This window comes from Brassica napus, chromosome A9 (assembly GCF_020379485.1).
Source record: "Brassica napus cultivar Da-Ae chromosome A9, Da-Ae, whole genome shotgun sequence".
Classification (NCBI taxonomy): domain Eukaryota; kingdom Viridiplantae; phylum Streptophyta; class Magnoliopsida; order Brassicales; family Brassicaceae; genus Brassica; species Brassica napus.
In genome coordinates, this window is record NC_063442.1 from 23139435 (window position 1) to 23162608 (window position 23174).

A 23174-nucleotide genomic window follows, 5' to 3' on the forward strand; every position below is an offset into this window, starting at 1 on the left:
GATGAACTCATTCCTATGCAAACCGTCACTGGACATCGAATGTTTATCGATTCTAGGAAGCTTAACGCTGCCACCAGAAAATATCACTTTCCCTTACCCTTCATTGATCAAATATTGGAAAGATTGGGGAATCACCAATATTACTGTTTTCTTGATTGATATTCTGGATTTTTCCAAATCCCTATACATCCTGACGATCAAGAAAATACCACCTTTACATGCTTTTATGGAACATTCGCATACCGCAGAATGCCATTCGGTCTTGTAATGCCCCTGCCACTTTCCAACGATGCATGATGTCATATGATAGAAGATTTCATGGAAGTCTTTATGGATGATTTCTCAGTCTACGGATCCAGTTTCAAAAACCGCCTTGACAACCAATGTAAAGTTTTGGCATGATGTGAAAAGTATCTGATGCCGGTATAGAGGTAGATCGAGCCAAAATTGAGGTAATGACCGGTTTACCTACACCCACAAACATAAAAGATGTGAGAATTTTTTCGGGCATGCCGGATTTTATAGGAGGTTTATATAGGATTTCGGCAAAATTGCCAGACCACTCACAGCCCTCCTATGCAAAGAAGTCAAATTTGACTTTACACAAGAATGCGCATAAGCTTTTGAAAAAATTAAAAAATCCTTAATAACTGCCCCCGTCGTACAAGCACCTGATTGGAATCTTCCTTTCGAAAGTATGTGCGATACGAACAATTTCACTGTAGGAGCAGTTCTAAGCCAGAAGAAAGACAAAAAGTTACGTGATGTTTACTATGCCAAAGTCGAACTCTCGATGAGGCACAAAGGAATTATGCAACAACAGAAAAAGAACTACTTGCTGTAGTTTATGCATTTGAAAAATTCCGCCAATACCTAGTTGGTTTGCGAGTCATTGTTCATACCGACCATGCTGCAATAAAATATTTGATGCAGAATAAAAACGTGAAACCACGACTTTTGCGATGGATCCTGCTACTCCAAGAATTTGATATAGAGATTAAGGACAAACGAGAAGTAGAAAACAGAGTCGCAGATCACATTTCCCGAATACGGGTAGAGGATGACGTCCCCATCAACGATTTCTTGCCGACAAAGAATGTTTACCAAACGGATTCATCATTCGTCGGTAACGTAAGTCTGAGATCCGAGAAGCCATTGATCGACACCAGCGACGCTATGTCAAGCGACACTCACGATGATCAAGGCCAAGACACTTTACCCATAACCCTCACTATTGATACAAAAGTCAGTGTCGCTTGCAACTCCTTGCATCCTGAACACGATTCTCCCGGAGATAGAAGTTTAAGTCGGGCGGGGGGGGGGGGTGCACGCAGTCAAAAGAAGTTTAAGGGATAGACCTTGGTACGCTGATATAGTAAACTATCTAGCTGCTGACGCAGAACCTGAAGAGCTCAAAGGTTATACAAGAAAAAAAAATTTAGAGAGGTTAGGAGATATCACTGGGATGAACCATACATCTACAAACATTTCTCTAACAGGATATATAGACGTTGTGTTGCCTCAACTGAAATTCCAGACATTTTATTCCAATGCCATGGATCTGACTACGCTGGACATTTTGTGACCTTTAAAACGGTATCCAAAATTCTTCAAGCAGGATTCTGGTGGCCAACTATGTTTCGCGATGCTCGTGCATTCATAGCACAATGCAACAGATGTCAACAAAGAGGAAAACTCTGCAAAACACACGAAATGGAACATAAATCTATTTTAGAGGTAGAAGTCTTTGATTCCTGAGGGATAGACTTCATGGGTCCATTTCCCTTCCTCATACGAGAACAAATATATCCTAGTTGCTGTCGATTATGTGTCCAAATGGGTCGAAGCACTAGCTTCCCCAACAAATGACACGTCTGTAGTTATCAAGTTTTTCAAGAGCATTATTTTCTCAAGATTTGGAGTTTCTTGAGTAGTCATAAGTAACGGTGGCTCCCATTTTATTAACAAAGTCTTTGACGGATTACTACGGAAGAACGGAATTCACCACAGAGTTGCTACGCCTTACCATCCACAAACAAGTGGACAAGTAGAAGTCTCAAATCGATAGATCAAAGAAATCTTAGAAAACACCGTAGGAATTTCTAGGAAAGATTGCTCTAGAAAACTGGACAATGCACTTTGGGCTTACCGGACTGCATTCAAAACTCCATTAGGAACAACCCCCATTTCACCGGCTCCATGGAATATCTTGTCACCTACCAGTTGAGCTAGAACACAAGGCAGCATGGGAAATAAAACTATTAAATTTCGACATCAGACCAGCTGCCAAAAAGAGACTCATGCAGCTTAACGAGCTGGATGAAATCAGACACTTAGCCTTTGAGAACTCGAAAATATAAAGAGAAGACAAAAGCATATCATGATAAAAAGATCATCTTGAGACACTCCGAACCAAATGATCAAGTGATGTTATATAACTCTCGGCTAACGCTGTTTCCCGAAAAACTAAGATCTCGTTGGTCAGGTCTTTTCACTGTTGGGAATATCAAAGCTTATGGAGCCATTACACTTGTAACTGATAAAGGAGAAGAATTTACAGTGAATGGACAACGAGTGAAGCAATATCGGGCTAAACCACCAAATAGCAGACCTTTACATTTAGGCCTTCCTGATCATTAGACAGATCGGATTTTAAGCCAAGCTCAAGACTTAAAATAAGCGCTGAATGGGAGGCAACATATTTCTAGGTTTTAGAATTCTTAGGTATATTAAGTATTTTAATATAATAATAAAAAAAAATTAGTTATTAATTAACAAAAAAGTCGTAGCTGCTGTCGATCGACGAAGATACTTCTTCACTGATCGACAGAAAAATGAAAAAAATCACCAGCCTACTTAGGTCGACATTAAGTCGACAACTAACCAAACCCGAAAACCCTTCAAAACAGTCACCGCTATCTTTCTCTATCGTTTCTCGGTCAAATCAGACAATTTTCAACTCCCTATTAGTTTAATTCACTTAATCAACGAATCAACATGGTATGAACTCAAAATTTTCTAAATTTCCATGAATGTTAAGATTGAGATAAAAGATGAGCTATAACCGGGATTTTAAGGCATGTATAGATCGATTTGTGTCGATGGAATGATAGACTAGAGATTACAGAACGATTCTAGTGATTATTGTGCTACACAAACAGAACTGCATTGATTGGGGTTTTGCAGGTTCTCGCGACGGAAATATCGATTGATGATAATACATTTAAATCGATCGATTTTAGCGCTGATATGTCGATCGATATCAACATAAAACTGTCGAACGATAACGACCACTGAACCATCGCGATTTGCTGATTTCGTATTCTCTTTTGTGAACTTTGGTTGCAGATGAATGAAAGGAGAACGAAGAAGAGATTCGACACCGGCAGCACCAGCGCAGCTCCTCCTCCACCAGTTCACAACCAAGACCCTTGGCAAAGAGAGCGCAAGGAAGATCCCATCCCACTCTTTGCATACTTCGATGACCCTCGTACTGCGGTGAAAAGCTAGGCATGCATAAACCGTGAGATTAGAGACGAGTGGGACGACTACGACAGCTTGATCTTCAATGAGTGGCTGAAGGTATCCATTGAGCCGACACGGATAGTTGACCCGTATGTGATTAGACAGATGGGCATCAGAGAGGACCTCGAGGACATGTTCGTGGAGCTGGGAATGGGCAACATGGCCACCAACCCACACGTCCTCTACCCTGAGCTGGTCCGTCAGTTCATGGCCACAGTGCAAGTCTACTACAGAAATGAGAGGGTGAAGAGGGCGAACGAGGGTACCTTAACTTTCTTCATCCAAGGCATCCGATACAGAGTCCCTCTCATGCCTCTCAGCACCATTTACGGGTTTCAAAACTAGGAGTTTCAGCGCACCATTGTTCCAATTTTCGTGGGGAGATCGCAATTCAGGCAGCATATAGCTTCTGGCATCTTCGACTCAGGTTCGGCCACTCAGACAGACATCCGTCACCCGACTCTGCGATACTTCATGAAGGTCCTTGCCAACACTCTGTTGTGCAAGATGAAACCTAGCAAGGTTCGGGTGCAAGAGCTCTCATTGGTCTACTATGCGGTGAGGAGCCTGGTTCACATGGAGGATATTACGGATCCAGACGACGACACGTGGCCTAACCTCGGAGCCCTTTTTCCTGAGCACCTTGTCAAGCTCAAGATAAAGTCATTCCAGATAGCGGAAGCGAAAAAGGAGACGGACGGGAGTCTACTTACACCGATCTTCATGCACTGCAGGATACCATTGGATGGGGCTGCGGTTGACGACCAGCTCGTCTACATGGATGCAGCACACCTCACAAGCGCACACTGGCTCAAGGACGGACGCTTCTGGATATTCAGGGACATGGATGGCACACACTTGATAGAGCTACCCAGGCGTTCGGTCACGGATTTCTCATGGGGCCTCGGCAGCATCCAGTTTTACTCCGATCTGCGCCTCCTCCGTGCCCCATCGACCATACCGCGCCGCTACACCGTACAGCAAGCTGGAGGACCTCAGCAAGAGCAGCCAAGGCCAGCACTTCCACCATTCCCGCCTATGCCAGACATGTCTACACGTCCTGAGGGAGATTTCCAGCACGTCGTCATTGATGCTCTCACCGCCATCTAGACTAGAGTATCGAGATGCCGCTGTTCGAGCAGAGCGAGTGTGAGAGCCAGCTCACCATCAGCCGCAGGACAATCACGCTAGCGCGGGGACGACTCCGAGGAGACCACCGAAGAGATCACTGATGAGGACTAGTCCTCATATTTCTATTCCTATCTACTTATGTTTTACTTTGCTCTCGTACTATTAGGATCTCTTTTCAGATTTATTCTATAACGTTATGACTTGAGTTTATCTATTTATGATCATGCATGTGTTTAGATTGTCTAACAGAGCTAACCTCGCTGACTGATACTCACAATGTGATGAGTTGGACCTTTCAACATGTTGTAGCAAGCACTGAAATTTTATGTCTCCGCGTTGTCGATCGATGAAAAGGTGCTTACATCGATCGACGAAGAGGTGCTTACGTCGATTGATAAAGAAGTGCTTATGACGATCGACGCTCGAGACAGAGGGGTATAATAATATTTTCTCTTGTCTGACATCTAACTAAGTATTTATGATTTATGCTCTAACCAATCTTAGACTGAATATCACTGAGGACAGTGAAGTTTAAGTCTGGGGGAGGTATTTACTGATACTAGTTTGTTACTTGATTCTTATTAAAATGTTTTCTAAAAAAAAGTTTTATCGAGTCAAGAAAGAGACAATGAACTTCTTTAAATTTTTACTTGTTATCTAACCAATTTATAGCGCCACTTTTGAACTACTGACTGCAGAAAGTACTAGAGATACTAAAGTTGATCAACCTATCAACTATGACAAATACTTGCTGAGAATGTTTGAAGGAACCAAGCTGACATCCAACCTAACCTGACTCAACTGCTTGTCTTGGGGCTTGGTATACATAGGATCATATTCTTCAAAAAGTCTGGAAGGCAAAGCCTTGTGTAGATACATCACTCTCTCTCTATTTCAAAATTTAGATTTAAAATATATATATATATGTATATATATATATATATTGTAGATAATAAATTTAGGAAAAGAATTCAAACAGGACTTAGTGGCTACAACCCTTAAGACTTGATTCATAAGAATTCAATAGGTAAAAGATTTGAACAGGACTTGGTAGCTACAACCATTAAGGCTTGATTCAAAAAAAAAATCCTAGGATATAGGTCGAAAAGAAGTGAACATGATTTGGTGGCTAAAACCATTAAAGATTGATTCATGGAAGTTTGTCCAATCTTAGTCAATGATCTTGCAATAAGCAGACTTTGACTGAGAGAAATTAGTAGAGAGGGAGGAACTCCTATTTACATGCAGGTCCAGATACTTATTTGAGGATTTTTACATCGTCTGATCGATATTCCCAAAAAAAGCCTACACTTTTGTTTTTGCAAGAAATGAAGTTGGTAGAGGGGATTATCAGACATGATTTGTTGAGTTGTTGGATAGATGAATTTGGTTGCTATACTAGGATATTGTATGATGTGCTTATAAAGTTAGGATGTCATTGATGTGGTTAGCAACATTATAGAAGTGATGATTCTAAGTTTTAAATATGTGAGTCCATGTTGTTTTCAAACATCTCTCACAGAGACTGCTCTTGTATGTTTTGCTTGAGGACAAGCAAAAGAGTAAGTCTGGAGAAGTTGATAGGCCATGAATTTTACCCACTTTTAGCCATGGTTTATATAGGTTTTTAGAGTCTTTTATATGTATTAGGACCCTTTTTAGAGTTACCGGTTCAGGTACTTGCTTGAGGAAAATGATGTATTTGGGGCGATTTGGAGCCTTTTTGAGAGCTTTGCTGGCAACTAGAAAGATTCGATTATTGAGTCAGAATATCGACCGATGATCACCAAGAATAATCGATCGACGGTGGGTTGTTAACAATCGACAGCGAAGCCACCCGCGAGTTAATGACAAATTAAGAAATTACAAGTTTTACAAAAGTTCCAATAATTGTATTTTAAGTCCATGGCCACTTGTTAGACTATATTATTAGGGTTTTGTATCATTTTAGAAGTAGACTTGCCTAGAAACCTTTTAGACCTAGTTTTGGAGAGAAGCAACCATTCTACCATTGAAGAGAGAGCTTAAGATTGGAGAGAGATATTTGAACTGCATAACAGAGAAGATCTTGAACTCCCTTATTTTCTTTACTTTGTTTATTGTTTCTCTTGCTATTCATTTATTTAAGTATTATTCAGACCATCATAACCATGTTTCTATGAATATGTCTGAGTAGTCTCACTGTTAGATTTAGGTTTCTTATAAGGTTGATTTATGTATTGCTAAAATAAATGTTATTAAGTGTTTAAAATATAGTTTTTCATCTAGTTGCTCTTAATGCTAAGTTTAGGATTGATCACCCTTTAAGTTAGATCTTAGGATTAATTGAGACAAGTAATATCTTGACCCAATACCTGAAACTAAGCTGGTATGATCTAACTGACTAGATACATACGAAAGTTGGTCTAGTAAGTTAGAGAACACTGATCAAACCCGCTCGTAAAGCTTTCTAGAAGAAGCATCAATCGACGCGACAATCGTTGTGTCAGTCGATATTTTGAAAGGTGTATCGATCGATATTTGTTAAGAATCATCGATCGACACTTTCTCGTGATTAATATACGAAAGTTGAAATCTGAAATCTAGATAGATAATCCAATTGATATTTCCTAAGTTTGAGTTCGAGAACAATTAATATCTATAATCCAAATAAGTTGTTTTCTTATCATACCTGAGATAATACCTGAATCTAGATATTTTTCCAACTGTTAACAACTTCCAATCAAACCAATCGAACAACTACCTTGTTCGCCACTTCATTTACTGCTTAAAACCTATTAATCTAGCTTTATTTCGAAGACTATAAATCTACTGTGTAATCCTAGGGTCTCTGTGGATTTGATCCCTAAGTACTACATCTGAACCTCTTATTTGAGAGAGTAATTCACTTCTTAGGGTAATTTTAGTGATATCATATGCTCATCCGGTACATGCAGGAGCCAAGAGAGAGTCATAATGCGTTGTTGAAACAAGTTCTACGGTACCTTCGTGGAACAGTCTCTTATGGTTTGTCATACTAGTGAGCAAGTGGTATAAGTTTGATCGGTTATAGTGACAGTAGTCATAAAGCTGATGCAGATGATGGGAGAAGTACAACTGGTCATGTATTTCATCTCGAAAGATGCCTTATCACGTGGTGCTCATCAAAACAGGAGAATGTGGCTCTTTCTTCCTTTGAATCTGAGTTTATGGCGGCTACAGAAGCAGCGAAACAAGCAATTTGGCTTCAAGTACTTCTTGCTGAGATAGTCGGAAAAGAGTGTGAGAAAGTAACTATCTGAATCAACAATAAGTTTGCAATAGCGCTTACCAAGAATCATATGTTTCATGGTCGAAGTAAACACATTCACAGGAGGTTTCACTTCATTCGGGAATGTGTGGAGAATGAACAAGTTGAAATGGGGCATGTTCCGGGAACAGAGCAAAAGGCCGATATACTAACAAAATCGCTTGGAAGACTAAAGTTTAAAGAAATGAAAAGTTTCGTTGGAGTTCAAGATGTTAGTGAAGGAGATTTCAAGCTTAAGAGGGAGAATGTTGGAGTAAGCTTGAAATAACTTAAGCAACAAGTTATCTATTTTCTACCGAGTTATGAAATAGGAAATAGGAAAGTCCCTAAGTGTTTATAAGTTATCTAAATACTATATTATCTAATGTGTTTATGACTTTATATTCATATATATATGGAGATGTTAAAGTGTGACATAACATATTTGTTTTGTGATTGAGAGAGCTTAAGCTTTTGAGTGAGTTTTTATTTAAAAAATTAATAAGAGAGTGATTCTTATTATTGAGTTCTTAGTTGTGTTATTGAGATCGAGATTCTACAGTAATCAGACTCATTTAGATGAAAACCAATTTATATATTGATATGTTAGGACTACAAGGTGAAAGAATGACAATAGCAACCAAACGAAACTAAAAAACCAAGCTAAAAGACATGATCAAATTGTTTAAGCAGAGAGCTCAAGGTCGATGGTCAGTGTGTATGAAAGCGTGAATCCCTTTTTCCTCCCTCACGTCCTCCTTTTAAGCTTGTTAAGAATCGTTAGAAAACTCCAATATTCTCTCTGACCGCTGCGGGTTGTTGGGAACGGCTTGACTTAGGGCCTAACCGATTCAAATGCAGCGGTTGCCATTACTGAAGTTTGCAGATGCGGATGATTGCGGTTTCTAGCAGTTTTAAGAGATTTGTACGACTGGTTTGGAAGTTAGAAATTTGTGCATTTGTAGAATACTTATGACTGATTAACTACCAAATGCAGCAGCGGTTAAATAATAAGTTAATAATATTTACATTTTATATAATTATAAAAATATCAAAAAAACATAATATTATAATAAATATAAAAATTGTATTTAGAAATTAAAGTTTTAAATTTTTTAAAATTATAGAAAATATTTATATTTTAAAATTTTATAATATTAATTAAAATATAATATATATATTTTAATATTTTTATGATTCTAATTTAAAAAATTTTATTTAATATTTTTATTTTTGTATTTATATTTATATTGTTTAAAGAAAAGAAAAAATTGTACTACTCCGCAACCATTCGTAATCGCAAATGATAGCTGAAATCAGTTTTTGAAAATGGTTTGAGTGATTGTTGTAAAATGCCAACAACAACGACAAAAGCGCATAGTAGCAAAAAAACCTGTCATGTCATCTTAGACACAACGTCGGTCTCCACGCTTCCTAACTGGCTCGTTATCTAATTCTCAATGCTTTCTGGGCCTTAGTGGTTAGATTACTAGCCCAAAGTCATTAACGATTTAGGGTCCAACACACCAGACCATCAAAACGGCCATTGACGAGGTATTAAAACTACCCAATTTTAACAATTTCCTCTAGTAATCAAATGTAGGAAGAAACTCAAACACTCGATCGTCGTTGGTTTCGAATCGGCAGAAATGTCAGAAGCATAAATGTTGAAAAAACTTCGTTTGATCAATCTGAAACCTTGAAGAAACCATAAATGCAAGTTTAACCTTTTTTTTTTCTTACAGAATTCAAAAGTTCAACATAATATCACACAGGTATTAACATAAGGCACATATGATGACAGCACCCAAACAAACCAGAGTTTTCACAAGACAATCCAAGTTCATCTTCTTGTACTGTTGTTGTTTAGAACATGGTTAAGCCGGAATGTTTCACCTTGATTTCCATTGAGTGACCGCCTTTCCAAACAGCACACGGTTAGCTGTCTGAGCAGTACCTCGAGATGGGAATGCAAGTGACAGCTTCTCTGCTCATCTTTCTTGTTTGGATTTGTTGACAGAATCGCTGCATTTACTGCATCAGCTACTAGTTCCCTCTGCGAGCCTTCTAGGAAGTACCCAAGAGATGATTCTTCGGGCTTTCGATAAACAAGCAAAGCAAAGCAGTCCTGAGTAAAATCAACATGGAAAACCCTCAGCATTTGAACCAGATCTTGCTTGAAAGAGAAGGGAATAAAGTTAAAGGAGTCATTGGGTACCTCGACTATATCTTGAAACCCGGTTAAACCAACAAATTTAGCTAACTCGAGCCTACCATACTTCACACCTTCTTCAAGTTTTCCAACCTGATTATTCCATGTTTTCGCAGAACCATAGTTAGAGAAATAGTCCTACCACCATAGATCTGAAAGTGGACGAAAAATAATAATCCAAGAACAAACTCAATGTGTTATAAAGAGTTAAAACTAGGTGAAGAGGTTCCACAAATCTTTTATCAAAGTTTATTTCCAAACATGCACTTCTTTGGGTTTATGTTAACACCAAAGATATCATCACAATGCAGCAGCTACTTTTCAACGGTACGACCAACTCCATCACAGAACAAAATTTTCATATTTATACGAGACAAAGAGAAAACTCTCTCTGACAAGTATCAACAACTTGAAGCATAGATGGATAAGGAATAAAGAGCGTACCCGTACTAATTCAATAAACTTTTGACAGTGGAGGAGGAAACAAACTACGGATTTTTCGTCCTGCAGAAAGTAAAATTGTCTTAAGAGTTTCCTACCTTAATCCTGTGAAGTGGATATATTAACAAATAGGACACAAATGATATGACAAGAAATCTCAGTCCACCTGTACAATTTGGGGATACCATTCTCGTAGTCTGGCCAGAGCAGCATTAATCTCACCATCCCTGACAAGCTATAGGACATAAAGTACGGATCAGATGATGAATCATCCTCATCTATAGCATTTAGCAGGTAAAATTTTATGCGCTGTAGAACTAGTTCTATACCTGTCTAATAGTCTTTCTCTGATGCAAAGCATATGATGAATCATCCTCATCTATAGCATTCTCTTGAGCTATATGGATTGGGGGGACTGTAGTTTCAGTAGCAACGTTGAAAGCATTGAGTGTCTCCTCATACCCATAGTGAAGCAGGTATGTCTTTACAAGCCTAACAATGATAAAGAAACAAAATTTATACAACGCAGACAGCTTGCCACCGATTCACTGTCCAGAAGGGCAAAACAAATTGACCAACAATTGCAACTAAAAGCTTTAAAAAGTAGTGTACTTACGCATAACCGATATTTGGAGGTATGGATATTTTATCGATAGCTATTTGTTGCTTATTCCTCTCTGATGCTTCATATCCCTAATAATACAGAAAAAAGGATCAAAACTTAATCTCAAACATATATGCAGTACATAGAGAGTTAGAGAAAGACATAAAATTCCATGTTCTATTTCAGTTTTAACAGATACAGATTAATAGTTCGAGGTACCCAAGTGATTAGGGTTGAATCACACACGAACAGCAGAGGATGCACGTAATATATAAGCGCAAGGTGTACTAGTACTTCTTGAAAAGGAATTTTCTCTTACTTTAACATCGAAAGCAAACTTTGCTTTCCCAAAATTGACAGAGACCCTGCAAAATTTGGAAACACATGCATCGCATTACTGTGGAACTCAACAGAGGAGATATATAACAGCAACGGTATTGATCCTGAGAAAGAAATTGAGAACATACTCCTCATTTTGGCTATGTACAGCAACAGTGGGGAACAGATGACCCTTTATGTCCTTAGGGATTTTCCCAACAAGAGCTCCGTTTTTACTGTCATTAAAGAAGTCATCAGGTTCAACAAACAAAGAGAATAATCAGAAGACAGGAGGAGGCAAATGGACGCAGATGTGTCTTACGTGAAAAAGAATTCCTGCGAACCATAGTTTATACCACCGCCAACGGTATCACCTGTCGTATAAGTTGGACCAAAGGCTTCACCTATTCCCTTTCCTCGATAGAGATATCCATCGTCCCCGTGATAGCCACAGCTGTTTACTTCCCATCTACCATTACAAAAGAAACAATAAAAATTATAAGCTCACACTCTATTGTAAGACATATCTCAAATTTGTATGAACAAAGCTACAAGCTGAAAACTATGCAATCAAGAATCATCTCTGAAAGGCACCATCATCCATTTTCGTAAGTAATCAAGAATCTAAGATTTCAATCGGGTCACGAAAGAACACAATCTCATCAAAGAAACAAGAAACGGACCCTGGTTGTCTGCGCATTTTGAAGCTCTCCTTAGTGAAACCAATGGCGATTTGCCCTTTAACGCCAGCATCCTTAACAAAAATCTCGAAGTAGTAAGAAAGACACTTGAAGGGAGCAGGTTTATTAGCTTGAACAACGCCAACGTCGTGGCCGTGCAGATTCGTGTTGGTGTACTTGACGGAAAGCTTATCGGGAGAGACAATCAAAAACCCGCCTGCGCTGTTAATCGTGTTAAGCTCCGTCGGCGACTCTTCACCTTCACTTTCCTCCATCGCGTCCCCTCGCGAGAGACGAACCTTGTCTAAGAAGTGCAAGATCAGATCTTGACCTTCTCCGGCGTCGCCGTTTTCGTTTCGGCGGCCGTTGTCGGAGTTCGCCGTAGAGTTCATTCGATTGGATCACAGCAAAGAGCCCTAGAAATCGAGATGAGTCTACAAAATTAAGAAGAAGAGTGCTTCTCTTTGGACACTTCGATCCTGCCTCTCTAGGGATTAAATTCTAGGATGATCCCTAGCCAAAATTATCAAATGATTTCCAATATTATTTTTTTAATTTACATTTCTATTTAATTAAGTTTGATATTGCCAGCCTAATATATTAATAAGTCGCAAAAGATGCGAGATCTGTTATAACTTATCCGTTCCCAGGTCACCATTCATACACTAAGGATTTGTCCGGACTATACCCGGGAAATTTTATAAATATTTAGTTTATTTGTATTTAAATAAATATATTTTATTGATATACATGATCTGATTATAAATTAGATTACAAAATTTAAAATTCTTTTTATTATTGAGATTATATAGAATAATAAGCAAAGTGAATTAAAATTTAACTAAATTTTAGTTATAATCTAAATATATATATATACATTGGCTCATTTAGGTTTTTATGTACAACTGTTTTTTCTTTTGCATTTAGTATCATTGAATATCTAGTTTTGGCACTTCAACCGATGTATAAACAGGCTCCATAATTTATTATTTAAACCGATGATTAGATTGATTGGGATGACTAAATACAATCAATTAAATAGGTTGATAAAATTTTAGCAGAATAAAAGAAAATACAATTGGTTAATATGGTGTCTGACAAAAACGAATGAGTTTATCAGGTTATTTCTCATACCAAAACAAACTATTTTATGATTGGAAATAAACGGAGTCAAATACTAATCTAACCTATTATAAATGAAGAATAAGTCACAAATTAAACCAAACCAAACTACAACCATTTTCAGCAAATCACCACTCAAAATTTAATAATTAAATCATATAAACCGTACCATAAGATTATTCCCTTAGCTCTGGTTAATGACGATTCTAGTTGGTCGTGTTTGCTGCAGGGCTCTGTGGACTTTCAGTCTCTTTTTATTGTTAGATGATGACAAAATTTCTGAGATATACTCAATGCGATTGACAACACTTTGTAACCCGTTTGTAGAATTGTATGTTAGTTTACCTGGCGACGATGACTTAGTGATTTGTATGTGTTTTTTTGTTTCTCGGAGTATATTATTCATAAGCTAAAATCTCACTCATATTTGGGTTACTATGAATGTTGATCGCTTTGGAATATATTTGTATTGTTAAATAGTTAAAAGTTCTGAGTAATTCTATATTCTAGAAAAAGGATGTTTGCTGGTGAATAGTTGGAAAGTAGATTGCATGTAACTATTTTTGAAGTGTACAAAAAGAGAGGATATTATAGTGTAAATGGGTAAAACAAAACCTTGGTGAATCCTATTGAAATCTTTTGTTTCATTAATTTTGGTGGAGATAAACCAAATGCTGCAACAATGTCTCTCTTGATCTGGGAAACAGCTTCTTCTAGTTTAGCTTCAAGCTGTCTTGCCTGTAAATTTTCCAGCTACTATGAGCTTTTGTAGAACTTCCTCCATTCTCCTTGTCATTCTATTCAAGCTAAGCTCCCTTTGAGAACACGGCAATCTCCATGATCTCATAAACTTAGAGCCTTTTGCCCAGTCATACACCACCTCCATTATGTTCTGTCTGAATGAATGCACAAAAATCTATGTAGATATCGACAACAGATTGAATGCACAATTTTTTTGAATTGATTAGGTTTACTTTGATGAGCAGGGTAAGTGTTTGTGAATACCTAAGCCAAGACAACAGAGCTGGCCAGTGAAGAGATTGAGGAACCTGAACACTATTAGGAACAGGGGCGAAGCCAGGTTACCCACTATGGGGGCCTGTGCACCCGTAATATTAAGTGATAATGTAATTTTCGTGTATAGAAACAATAAATTTCAGCTAGAACAGATGGAAAAATGTTGGTGTGCACCCATAACAACCAAGGTTCAATTCTACCTTTTGACATGTTTCTATTTTATTATAAAGAGTGCACCCAGTCATTATACATCCTGGATTCGCCCCTGATTAGGAACCATATGCGGGTAGCTATTGGCTCACTTCTCAAGGTTTCGCTCTTTCATTATGAGGCTAGTTTTGTTTGTAGCTTAATTTTGTACCATCTGTATCAAGGATGATGGCATTCTGGTTATTCCAACGACGCTATCTGTTCCACCAAAACTTGGTAGCAAAGAGATCGGGTCCGAAGAACATATGAACAGATCAGATGGAAACATTATCAACAAACAAAATCTAAAACTTCCATATAACCTTTTGAATTAATTTTTTTGATAATCAATATATGAACAAAATGAATCAAAATGAACAAACATATTTGTAATCAAATAATCTCCCAAAGACGTAAGCTTCTGAAATAAATTTTCTCCCACGAACAGGAGATTTAGAATTAAAATTTTGATAATATAAAAAAAGAACAAACTGAAACAAAATAAACAAACATAACCAACAAATAAATCGAAATCTAAATCATCAGCCATATCGAAAGATTTTGAATAAAGCCATTTTCGAGGATGGATCTCCTAGGAAGTTTAGAATGATAAGAAAAAACTGATGAATTTCAAGGTGTAGAACATACCTTTTTATAGTTGAAGATATTGACAAAGGCAGTAAATGGGGAAGCTTGAAGGATTGATCGACAATGGTTGATTACTGCGTTGAAGACGTCTCTTCGCTTGGGCATAACCACAAAGCGTTTCAAGTTTCTCGCAGAAGATGAACAGAATAATGTTGCGGTGAAGTTCTTTTAATGGAGAAAGCGGAGGCTCTTAGAATGGACCACAAACGATAAGCAATCCATCATGAATTAATCAATTTAGCAAGCCCAAATAATAGCCCAAAAACAAAGCTTGCGAAATGTTTAACTCATGACACATGTCACATTTAGGTTCTTCTTTATAGTATTAGATACTAGACCTTGACCCGCCCGACCGGGCGGGTATTTATTTTATTTTTTTAGTTTTTTTAAGTTTATATTAAATGATATATTTGTAATATTTAAACATAAATTTATATTGAAAATTAATTTTTGCAGTTATAATAAAAATTAAAATTAATTTAACAAAATATTCTGATATAAATTTTATCCTAATTAAAATAATATTGAGGTGGGTCATAATATTTTTTCATTTTCAAAATCTTAGCATCCCTTAAAAACAAAGAAAGTAAATTTATAAATACATAAAATATATAAACATATTTGGAACTATAATATCTATTGAAATAAATTTGTTAAAGAAAAATAATCTTACGCTGTTGTTGTTTATTTCTAGAGCTTGACACGTGACTGTATAAATATTTGTTTCACTTTAAATTTCTTCTTTGTACTAATGGTATATATATTTGTAAATTAAAAATTATTAAAATGTATTACATATTTTTAATATAACATTTTAAAACATAACAATTTTATTTATTACTTTGAATAATTATATTTTGTGGTTTTAATTGTCTATTATATCACAATGTGTCATATAAAAATCCAATATTTATAACTAATTGGACTTATATTAAGAAAGCACTACACTAATAATATATGAATAAAATATTTTATATTTTATTCATATGTTATATAAATTGATTATGATGTGTAATTTTTTATTTTATTATTTATTACTAACAAAAATTTAAAATATTTAATATGTTGATATAAAATATATTAGGAAATCTATTTTGATTAAGATTTGATTAAGGAAATATATTATTTAAACTTGGAAAAAGACATTAAATGCTTAAATCTATTATTTAAATTAGGAAAATACAAGCATACTTAAATATATGTTCAATAAATAACTCAATGGCATTCTAATGTAAATAAATGGTAAAATTAAGGGGTATTTTTATTTTGTACTTCTGTTTTAATAATATAAATTAAGGACAGCTCAACCAAGGGATTCTATAGAATCCTTGCTTGGGACATGCTTCTTGATTGATGAATCTAATCTAATCAATACAAGGGATAGAGAATACTATTCTCTCAAAAGCCAAAGCTCTTTATTAATCAAATAAAAATGCATACAACTTTAGACTTAGATACCTATTTATAATAAATCCTTAAGTCTATGAAAACCCTAATCTTAATTAAAATAGGAAAACTACTAAAATATAAAAAATATAATAAGAAATAATTATCTATGTACACTAATAAATTATAAAAATATTTGGATAACTTCCAAATATCTTGGTGCATCACTAATTCCGCACACCTATACCAAGAGAAGGAGGGAAAGAAGAGAAACAATCTAAGGAAGGGAGAATGGAAGGTAAGCACCGAGAAACAAGAGCCTAAGCTTGAGACCAGAAACAACCTTCTAAACCCACATAGCATACATGAAGAAATCACTATCCAAACCTGGAGTGGCAACCATGACGAAAGGAAGAGCCACCAGATACGCGAGTAGTGATGAATACTGCAAACGAGATGAGATAACAAAGAGAGAAGGGAAGATGGAACAAATTCAGAAAACCATGGAACCATCATCGAGCTATAAAAGAGAGAATAGAAGTCAAATCACAAAAAAAACAGACCTTGACAGCTAAGACGAGCAAGGACTATCGAGGGCAAACCAACGACGCGGAAGACAACATCAAAGGAGACTAAACTCTGTCCCAACCTAAGGAGAAGCAGCTCCTACCATAAGCCAAAATCTGAGGAAGAAGAGGAGTGCTAATATTGACCTGAACAGCCTACAACGCCATGAGAAACAACCGCACAACTATGAACTCATAATCTCGATCTACAACAAATATCAGATAATTTCACGTGAGAAGAATGCGAAGAAGAACAAGAGAACGAAGGTGAGTCTTTTCCCGGTGATGGTGAGAAGCATCGTACCCCAGAAAGGTAAAAGTAATTCAAAGATGGTGGCGGCTCAATGTCAAAATATGGGGAGAGGGCACAAAACATCTTAAAATAATAATGTTCCAAAATATGAAAAAAATAAAATACAATTTTGAAGTTGAAACCTTTAATCTTAGTCCTTGCTCGTCTTATTCAAAAATAAAATACAATTTTGAAAAATAAAATACTAAATCTTATTCATCTCCAACAATGGAGTTTGAGGAGAAGTATTTGAGACGAATAGTGATGATGATTCCATGGATAGAGAAGTCTTGGTATCGGTTCATCTCCTGTTCGTCTCCCTTGAACCATTACGCCATGAATTGATTGTCTGTCATTAACTCTTTCGATCCACTGCAACCACGATTTCACATTCAATGCATTTTCTCTCTTTTCAAGGCGGTGCAACTACAACTATAAAAAGATTAGTCTACATACCGTACGCATCATCTTCACAAATAAAAAAAATTTCCCCGTAGAAATGGCGTTGCCTCAAAACGTGTGTTTGTAGGATGGGTTTACTCCTAGTAATTAATATATCTAATATAATCTTAATTCAAGTTTTTTTGAAATAAAAGATTTAGTAGTCTAGTGGTTTGTTTATGTTTAGATAGCGCCCCGACTGAATTTGAAAGCCCAATCTAACAATTTTTTTAAAAAAAAAAATATTTTTGAAATCCAAAATATTTTGGTTTAGGTCAGATTCAGTTTTGTTTCTTTTTTAATAAAAACTAGATCTCGTCCCGCGCAACCGTGCAGATTTTTGTTTTCATTTATTTTTATATAAATATTTTGTTTTTAATTCTAAATTAGTATATATTATAATATATATATATATATATACGTGTTTATCAATTTTTAAAACATAATAAGTTTACGGTATATTTTTTTTGAATAGATTGTTTCAAACTTTTACATGTATTTCAGTATTTGTATCTTCTTCAATATATATATATATATATATATATTTGGATTATTATTTCATTATTAAAATCGTAACTATATATATAAAGATTAGTAAAATATTTTTTATTGTCATATTCAAAGATACTGTAACATTTCACAAATTTAGAAAGTTTTTTAAAAAAATAAATTTTTCGCTTCATAGATTTATATTATCGAGTAAATAATTAAAAATTTAGTTTTTGTTTAATTTTTAAAATAAACTAGATAGTTTAAAAATTGTTTTATTGGTTTAAGGTAGTAAATATTAATCATTGTTAAACAATATGATTTTTGTTATTTAAAAAAAATCTTTATAATTTTAAAAGTTTACATTGACAAATAATTAACTTATGGAGGTATAGTATTATAACATTAATTTAATTTATAATATCTATAAATTCAATGGATCATCTATTGTTTAAATCCAATTATTGATAGTCTAATAAATTTTTTTGATAAGCCCAAAATTTAAATGATAAAATTAGATATTAAATATGTAATAGGGGAAATTACATGTTTACCACTTTCATGCTACCACTTTTCATTTTTACCACCACTAATGAGACATTTTCAAAAATACATTCTTCATTAAGTGACAAAGACTCTTATGTCCTTGTTATTTATATATAATAAATTATTATTTAAATAAAAAATAAAAAATAAAAAATAAAAAATAAAAAAATAAAAAATAAAAAATAAAAAATAAAAAATAAAAAATAAAAAATAAAAAAATAAAAAATAAAAATAAAAATAAAAAAATAAAAAACAAAAAATAAAAAATAAAAAATGAAAAATAAAAAATAAAAAATAAAAAATAATTTTTTTTTTATTTTTTGAAATATACTTTTTCAAATTCGATTTTCTTATAAAACTTTTTTTTTGAATTTTTTTCGAATTTTTTTTTTTTTCAAATTTCTTTTTAAAAATGAAAATTATGTTTGAAACTCTTTTTTAAAATTTTTTATATATTTTTTAAGTATTTATATATTTATTAGAATCATAAATTTCACATTCCAAAAACCCTATCCCACCCCTCAACTCTAAACCCTAAGTCTAGATTAGTTAACCCTAAGGGTATAATTGTATTTTACCCTTCATTAAAAGTGAGGGTAAAAGTGGTTAGTGTAAACATGAAAAGTGGTACTATGAATGTGGTATTTGTGGCAATTTTCCAATGTAATATGACATTATAGGAATAAGTCTAATAGGTCTTTTTTTAAAAAAAATCACACATAAATCAAAGTTGTGACTTCTATTTTAATATATAAGATTTGAGATTTTAGATCTATTATTTTAACAGTTTCGGTTTGGAGCTGGTATAAATTTCTTCGGTCGGGTTTGGTTCTGTTTTTCCGATCCCGATATTTTGCTAAACCATATGTGGAAGTGGAACACAGCTGACTTACGGTATTGTGAATGCTTCAAATTTTGTAAAGAAGTAAAAGACCAGTCGAGGACAGCAAAGAGGAGTACATAAAAAGTCAAATAAAGTCTTTTAGAATACAAAACCATAAAAGTCATGGGCCTTCGCTTCTCTGTAATCCCACTGATTACCAAATCGTACAGCGCACGACGACCTCTGCACTTCTGTCAATTCCGGCCATGAATCGCCAAGCGCCGTCGTGATTATGTTAACCGACGTCTTTTGGCTTCGCACGCGACGGAGCCGCATCGTCTTCTTCCTCATCTGTTCTCCTTTACTTATCCCACTCCTCTGTGCCTCAATCCCTCTCCTCTGCGCCGCCGAGATCTTCAGTCGCCTCCGCAATCGCCATCCATGGTTCGCTAAATTCGCCGATGAAGATGATTTGCGGCTCCGGAGATGCGAGGAAGGATGTAACTGCGGCGGGTCTGGGCCGGAAGAAGCGGGATTGCTTCAGAGATACTTGGAAGATCAGCTGATTCTGGTTAGATCTGTTTACGGATGCGGTGAAGAAGAAGACCAAAGTCGCGATCCCGATCAAAATAGGATTTTACTTCTTTCGTGATTGTTTGTTTTGAAGTTTTAGATGTTTATGTAGATATAAGCACACGGATCCGATTTATTATATACTTCCAAACTCTCCGATCAATTGAAATTTTCCACTTTCGTCTTTGTCTCTTTCATTTCAATTTTTTCTTGCGAAATGAATTCTTCATTAGGTAATAATTCTCACACAAAAAAAAAGAAGGAAATTCAAAAAATATCATTTTCAAAATACTACTTTTTATGTTTAAGTTAAACTAACCACTTTTACCATCATTTTTAATGAAAGGTAAAATAATTTCGACTATAAAAGAAAGTACAAATACCATAATACTTAAAGGGGCAAACAAGCTGGATCAGGTCAGAGAGACCTCCGATCCTTGCGAGCCCTCAATGATAAGTGGCACGACCATACAAAAAAAAACGGGTATGAGAAAAGGTAGGAATGAGTCTGCGCAAGCTCGAGTCTGCCGTCAATACTACCTAAAACCCCTGTATAGCCTCAGGCATATCAGGGTCCCAAACTAAAATACCAAAAAAGTGAAAGGTACCTGTATTAAAACGCTACGTGCTAAATTAATACAGGGGACACGAAGTATAATTGCCACTGAGCAAGTGCAAAAGTCCGGGAGCACCTTAAAAATATCATGTTTCTCCAGACGTGGAAAACAGTGTAAGTCTGACACTTGGGTTTTCACCCACACCAGCACCCTCTAAGACTGATAGTGGCTTTCTGCAGAAAGCAGAGTGCAGCACGGAAACTCGATAGTGACTAGCTTCTGAGCAGTAGAATACGAACTCCCCACAGGTGCCGGTAGAGGCCTCACCTAGGATGGCAGCATACGGTCCCTTTAAAATACAAACTGAATGGCCCAGGGTTATCAAGAACTTTTGGATCCCCATGAAGTCTCCGGGTCTTGAACAAATTTCTTCACGACCTGGAAAAGGTAACCTCCAAGTTCTTTATAATGTTCGGGCCCAACTCCAATACAAAGACAAAACCCACGGGTTAGATCAATCTTTAAGAATACCTCAGGGTTCAAAGACCACGAGTCTAAATCCAAGACCTCAGGGTCAAGAAACCTACAGGTTTCGTAAAAAAAGACTTCAGGGTCTAGGGACTACAAGTCCAAATCAAGACCTTAGGGTCCAGGACCTACGGGTTCCCTAAGAAGGGACCTCAGGGTCCCAACATTATTCAAAACCTCTAAGTGATCCTAGAGTCCCGAAAGAGATCCAATCCTACAAGACCTATGAAGTCTGGTCATTTTAAACGTCCAGAGGTTCTAAGGAACCCAGACACCCATGATCCCTGAGTCCTTCGACAATCATCAAGAAGCCTGCAAAAGAGCTCAAAAGAAGAAAAAAAGCAAATCCGGAATACATAAAAGGCCACAGCAGGGCCATTGTTCAAAACAACAAAATAAAGGCACGAAGGCCTGGTTTAAAGTTTTAAGCCCTCGCCAAGGGCAATGACAAAATAAACCCCCATCAGAGGGAAATTCAAAAAGATATCCCTTCACGGAGTTAAAAACGCAACTAGCAGAAATAGGAATCAGTTGACAGGAGGATCATCGGCAGGAGGTTCCGATGCCCCCCTTGATCTCATCACTACCAGGAACATAAGGCTTATACTCGAAGGAAGGAGGTGGAAGTCCAAGGAACTCGGCTTCACTGATCTTCACCACCTTATATTGCTCAAAGGAAATTATCGGATCCCAACGGTCGGTCTGATCATCAAGCCACTCCCGCATCAGTTCCCAACGAACTACAACCTTAACGTCATTCACGGCCTTTATCTTCTCAGCATCAAAGACTTCAGCGGCATGCCTAAGTTCGCACATCTTCTCCTCCTTATCCTCTAGCCGTCGCCGCAAGGAAACATCCACCGCTTCCAGACGTTCCCTTTCCTCATCCAAATCTTGCACTCTGAGCTTCCAAGCCTCAATTTCCTCATCCTTGGCCAGGATAGCGTCCTTCTCTTCACGAAGCCGGATAGCCAACGCATCCCTTTCAGCCTTAGTAGCGCTTCTGTTTTTCATCCTCCCCTTAAGGTGGAACAATTGAGACGCCACCTGCACCAACAAAACTCAGCTCTGAGCTCAAAAAGAAAGGAGTCATGAGAGCAATAGGAAGATTATTACCTGGAGAACATCACCCTGAACGGAGCAGACAACCTTGGAGGTATGCTCATCTAATGATGGACGTGTGGGAGTCATAGGGAACACCTCCGAGTTCAAACTAGCCAGAGCCTTAGAGCAGCTCCGAGAGGTGGAAAGGAAAGGCTTGAAAACATAGGCTCTAGACCTCTTCTTAGATGACAAAGGAGCCACAATAGGAGCTGCTTGGCGCTTAGCACTTCAGGTAAACTGAATATTACTGCCTCCAGCAGGAACTACCCGATGAATCGCAACCTTCCTCGCAGCCATCACCTCGAGAGCTTTCTTATACTCCTCCAACGCCTCCGCACCCTTAGGGTCCGATATCACACCTGAGGGATAAGAATCATTCAACAAACAACGAGAAGGAAACAGGGAAGTTACAGATATGAAGCTTACCCCTGATACTACACCGATCTAATGCCTCTTCACTCACAAGAAACGAAATCTCACGGCGATCAACAGGAAGCCCCAGCAACTGCTCAATTACGTGCCTCCCTGAAGAGAAATCCGCGCGAGAAATATCTATGGAAGGAAAAATGAAGAACGTTAATATCATAAAAGTCGACAAGAAACGCGATACTCTGCGCGATTCACCAGCCGTGCGCCAAGTTGAAGAAAATCCTGGAAGAGGCATAAAAGCAAACTTCGATGCCTAGTACCCTTCAAAAACCGGATGATGCTTTT

General features: G+C 36.6%; 2 protein-coding genes and 1 long non-coding RNA gene across 3 annotated transcripts; 1 reads left to right on the plus strand and 2 right to left on the minus strand.

The window, feature by feature from the left end:
* Window positions 1-9629: 9629 nt before the first annotated feature.
* Window positions 9630-12748, minus strand: LOC106418675 (ran-binding protein M homolog). Its single transcript, XM_013859421.3, has 10 exons — window positions 12183-12748; window positions 11822-11968; window positions 11649-11735; window positions 11501-11546; window positions 11194-11270; window positions 10907-11069; window positions 10744-10812; window positions 10581-10640; window positions 10143-10229; window positions 9630-10052 (listed from the first exon to the last, which is right to left on the minus strand). Exons 1-10 carry the CDS (start codon window positions 12569-12571, stop codon window positions 9768-9770), a joined length of 1410 nt encoding a protein of 469 aa, XP_013714875.1. The 5' UTR covers window positions 12572-12748; the 3' UTR covers window positions 9630-9767.
* Window positions 12749-13833: 1085 nt separating this feature from the next.
* Window positions 13834-14368, minus strand: LOC106418107. The gene is made up of 2 exons (XR_001283605.3): window positions 14307-14368; window positions 13834-14197 (listed from the first exon to the last, which is right to left on the minus strand). It is a non-coding gene; the product is annotated as an uncharacterized LOC106418107 (long non-coding RNA).
* A 5426-nt stretch (window positions 14369-19794) lies between these two features.
* BNAANNG02020D lies at window positions 19795-20455 on the plus strand. The gene has a single exon (XM_013858421.3). The coding sequence runs from the start codon at window positions 19991-19993 to the stop codon at window positions 20348-20350; it is 360 nt and encodes a 119-aa protein (XP_013713875.1). The 5' UTR covers window positions 19795-19990; the 3' UTR covers window positions 20351-20455.
* The last annotated feature ends 2719 nt before the right edge of the window (window positions 20456-23174 follow it).

Coding starts and splice junctions, on each gene's coding strand:
- BNAANNG02020D (XM_013858421.3), top strand. CDS start 19,991: ATGTTAACCGACGTCTTTTGGCTTCGCACGCGACGGAGCCGCATCGTC.
- LOC106418675 (XM_013859421.3), bottom strand. CDS start 12,571: ATGAACTCTACGGCGAACTCCGACAACGGCCGCCGAAACGAAAACGGC. Junction 11,271..11,500: donor AGTTTGCTTTCGATGTTAAA/GTAAGAGAAAAT, acceptor CTGTATTATTAG/GGATATGAAGCATCAGAGAG. Junction 10,230..10,580: donor AGTTTATTGAATTAGTACGG/GTACGCTCTTTA, acceptor TGGAATAATCAG/GTTGGAAAACTTGAAGAAGG.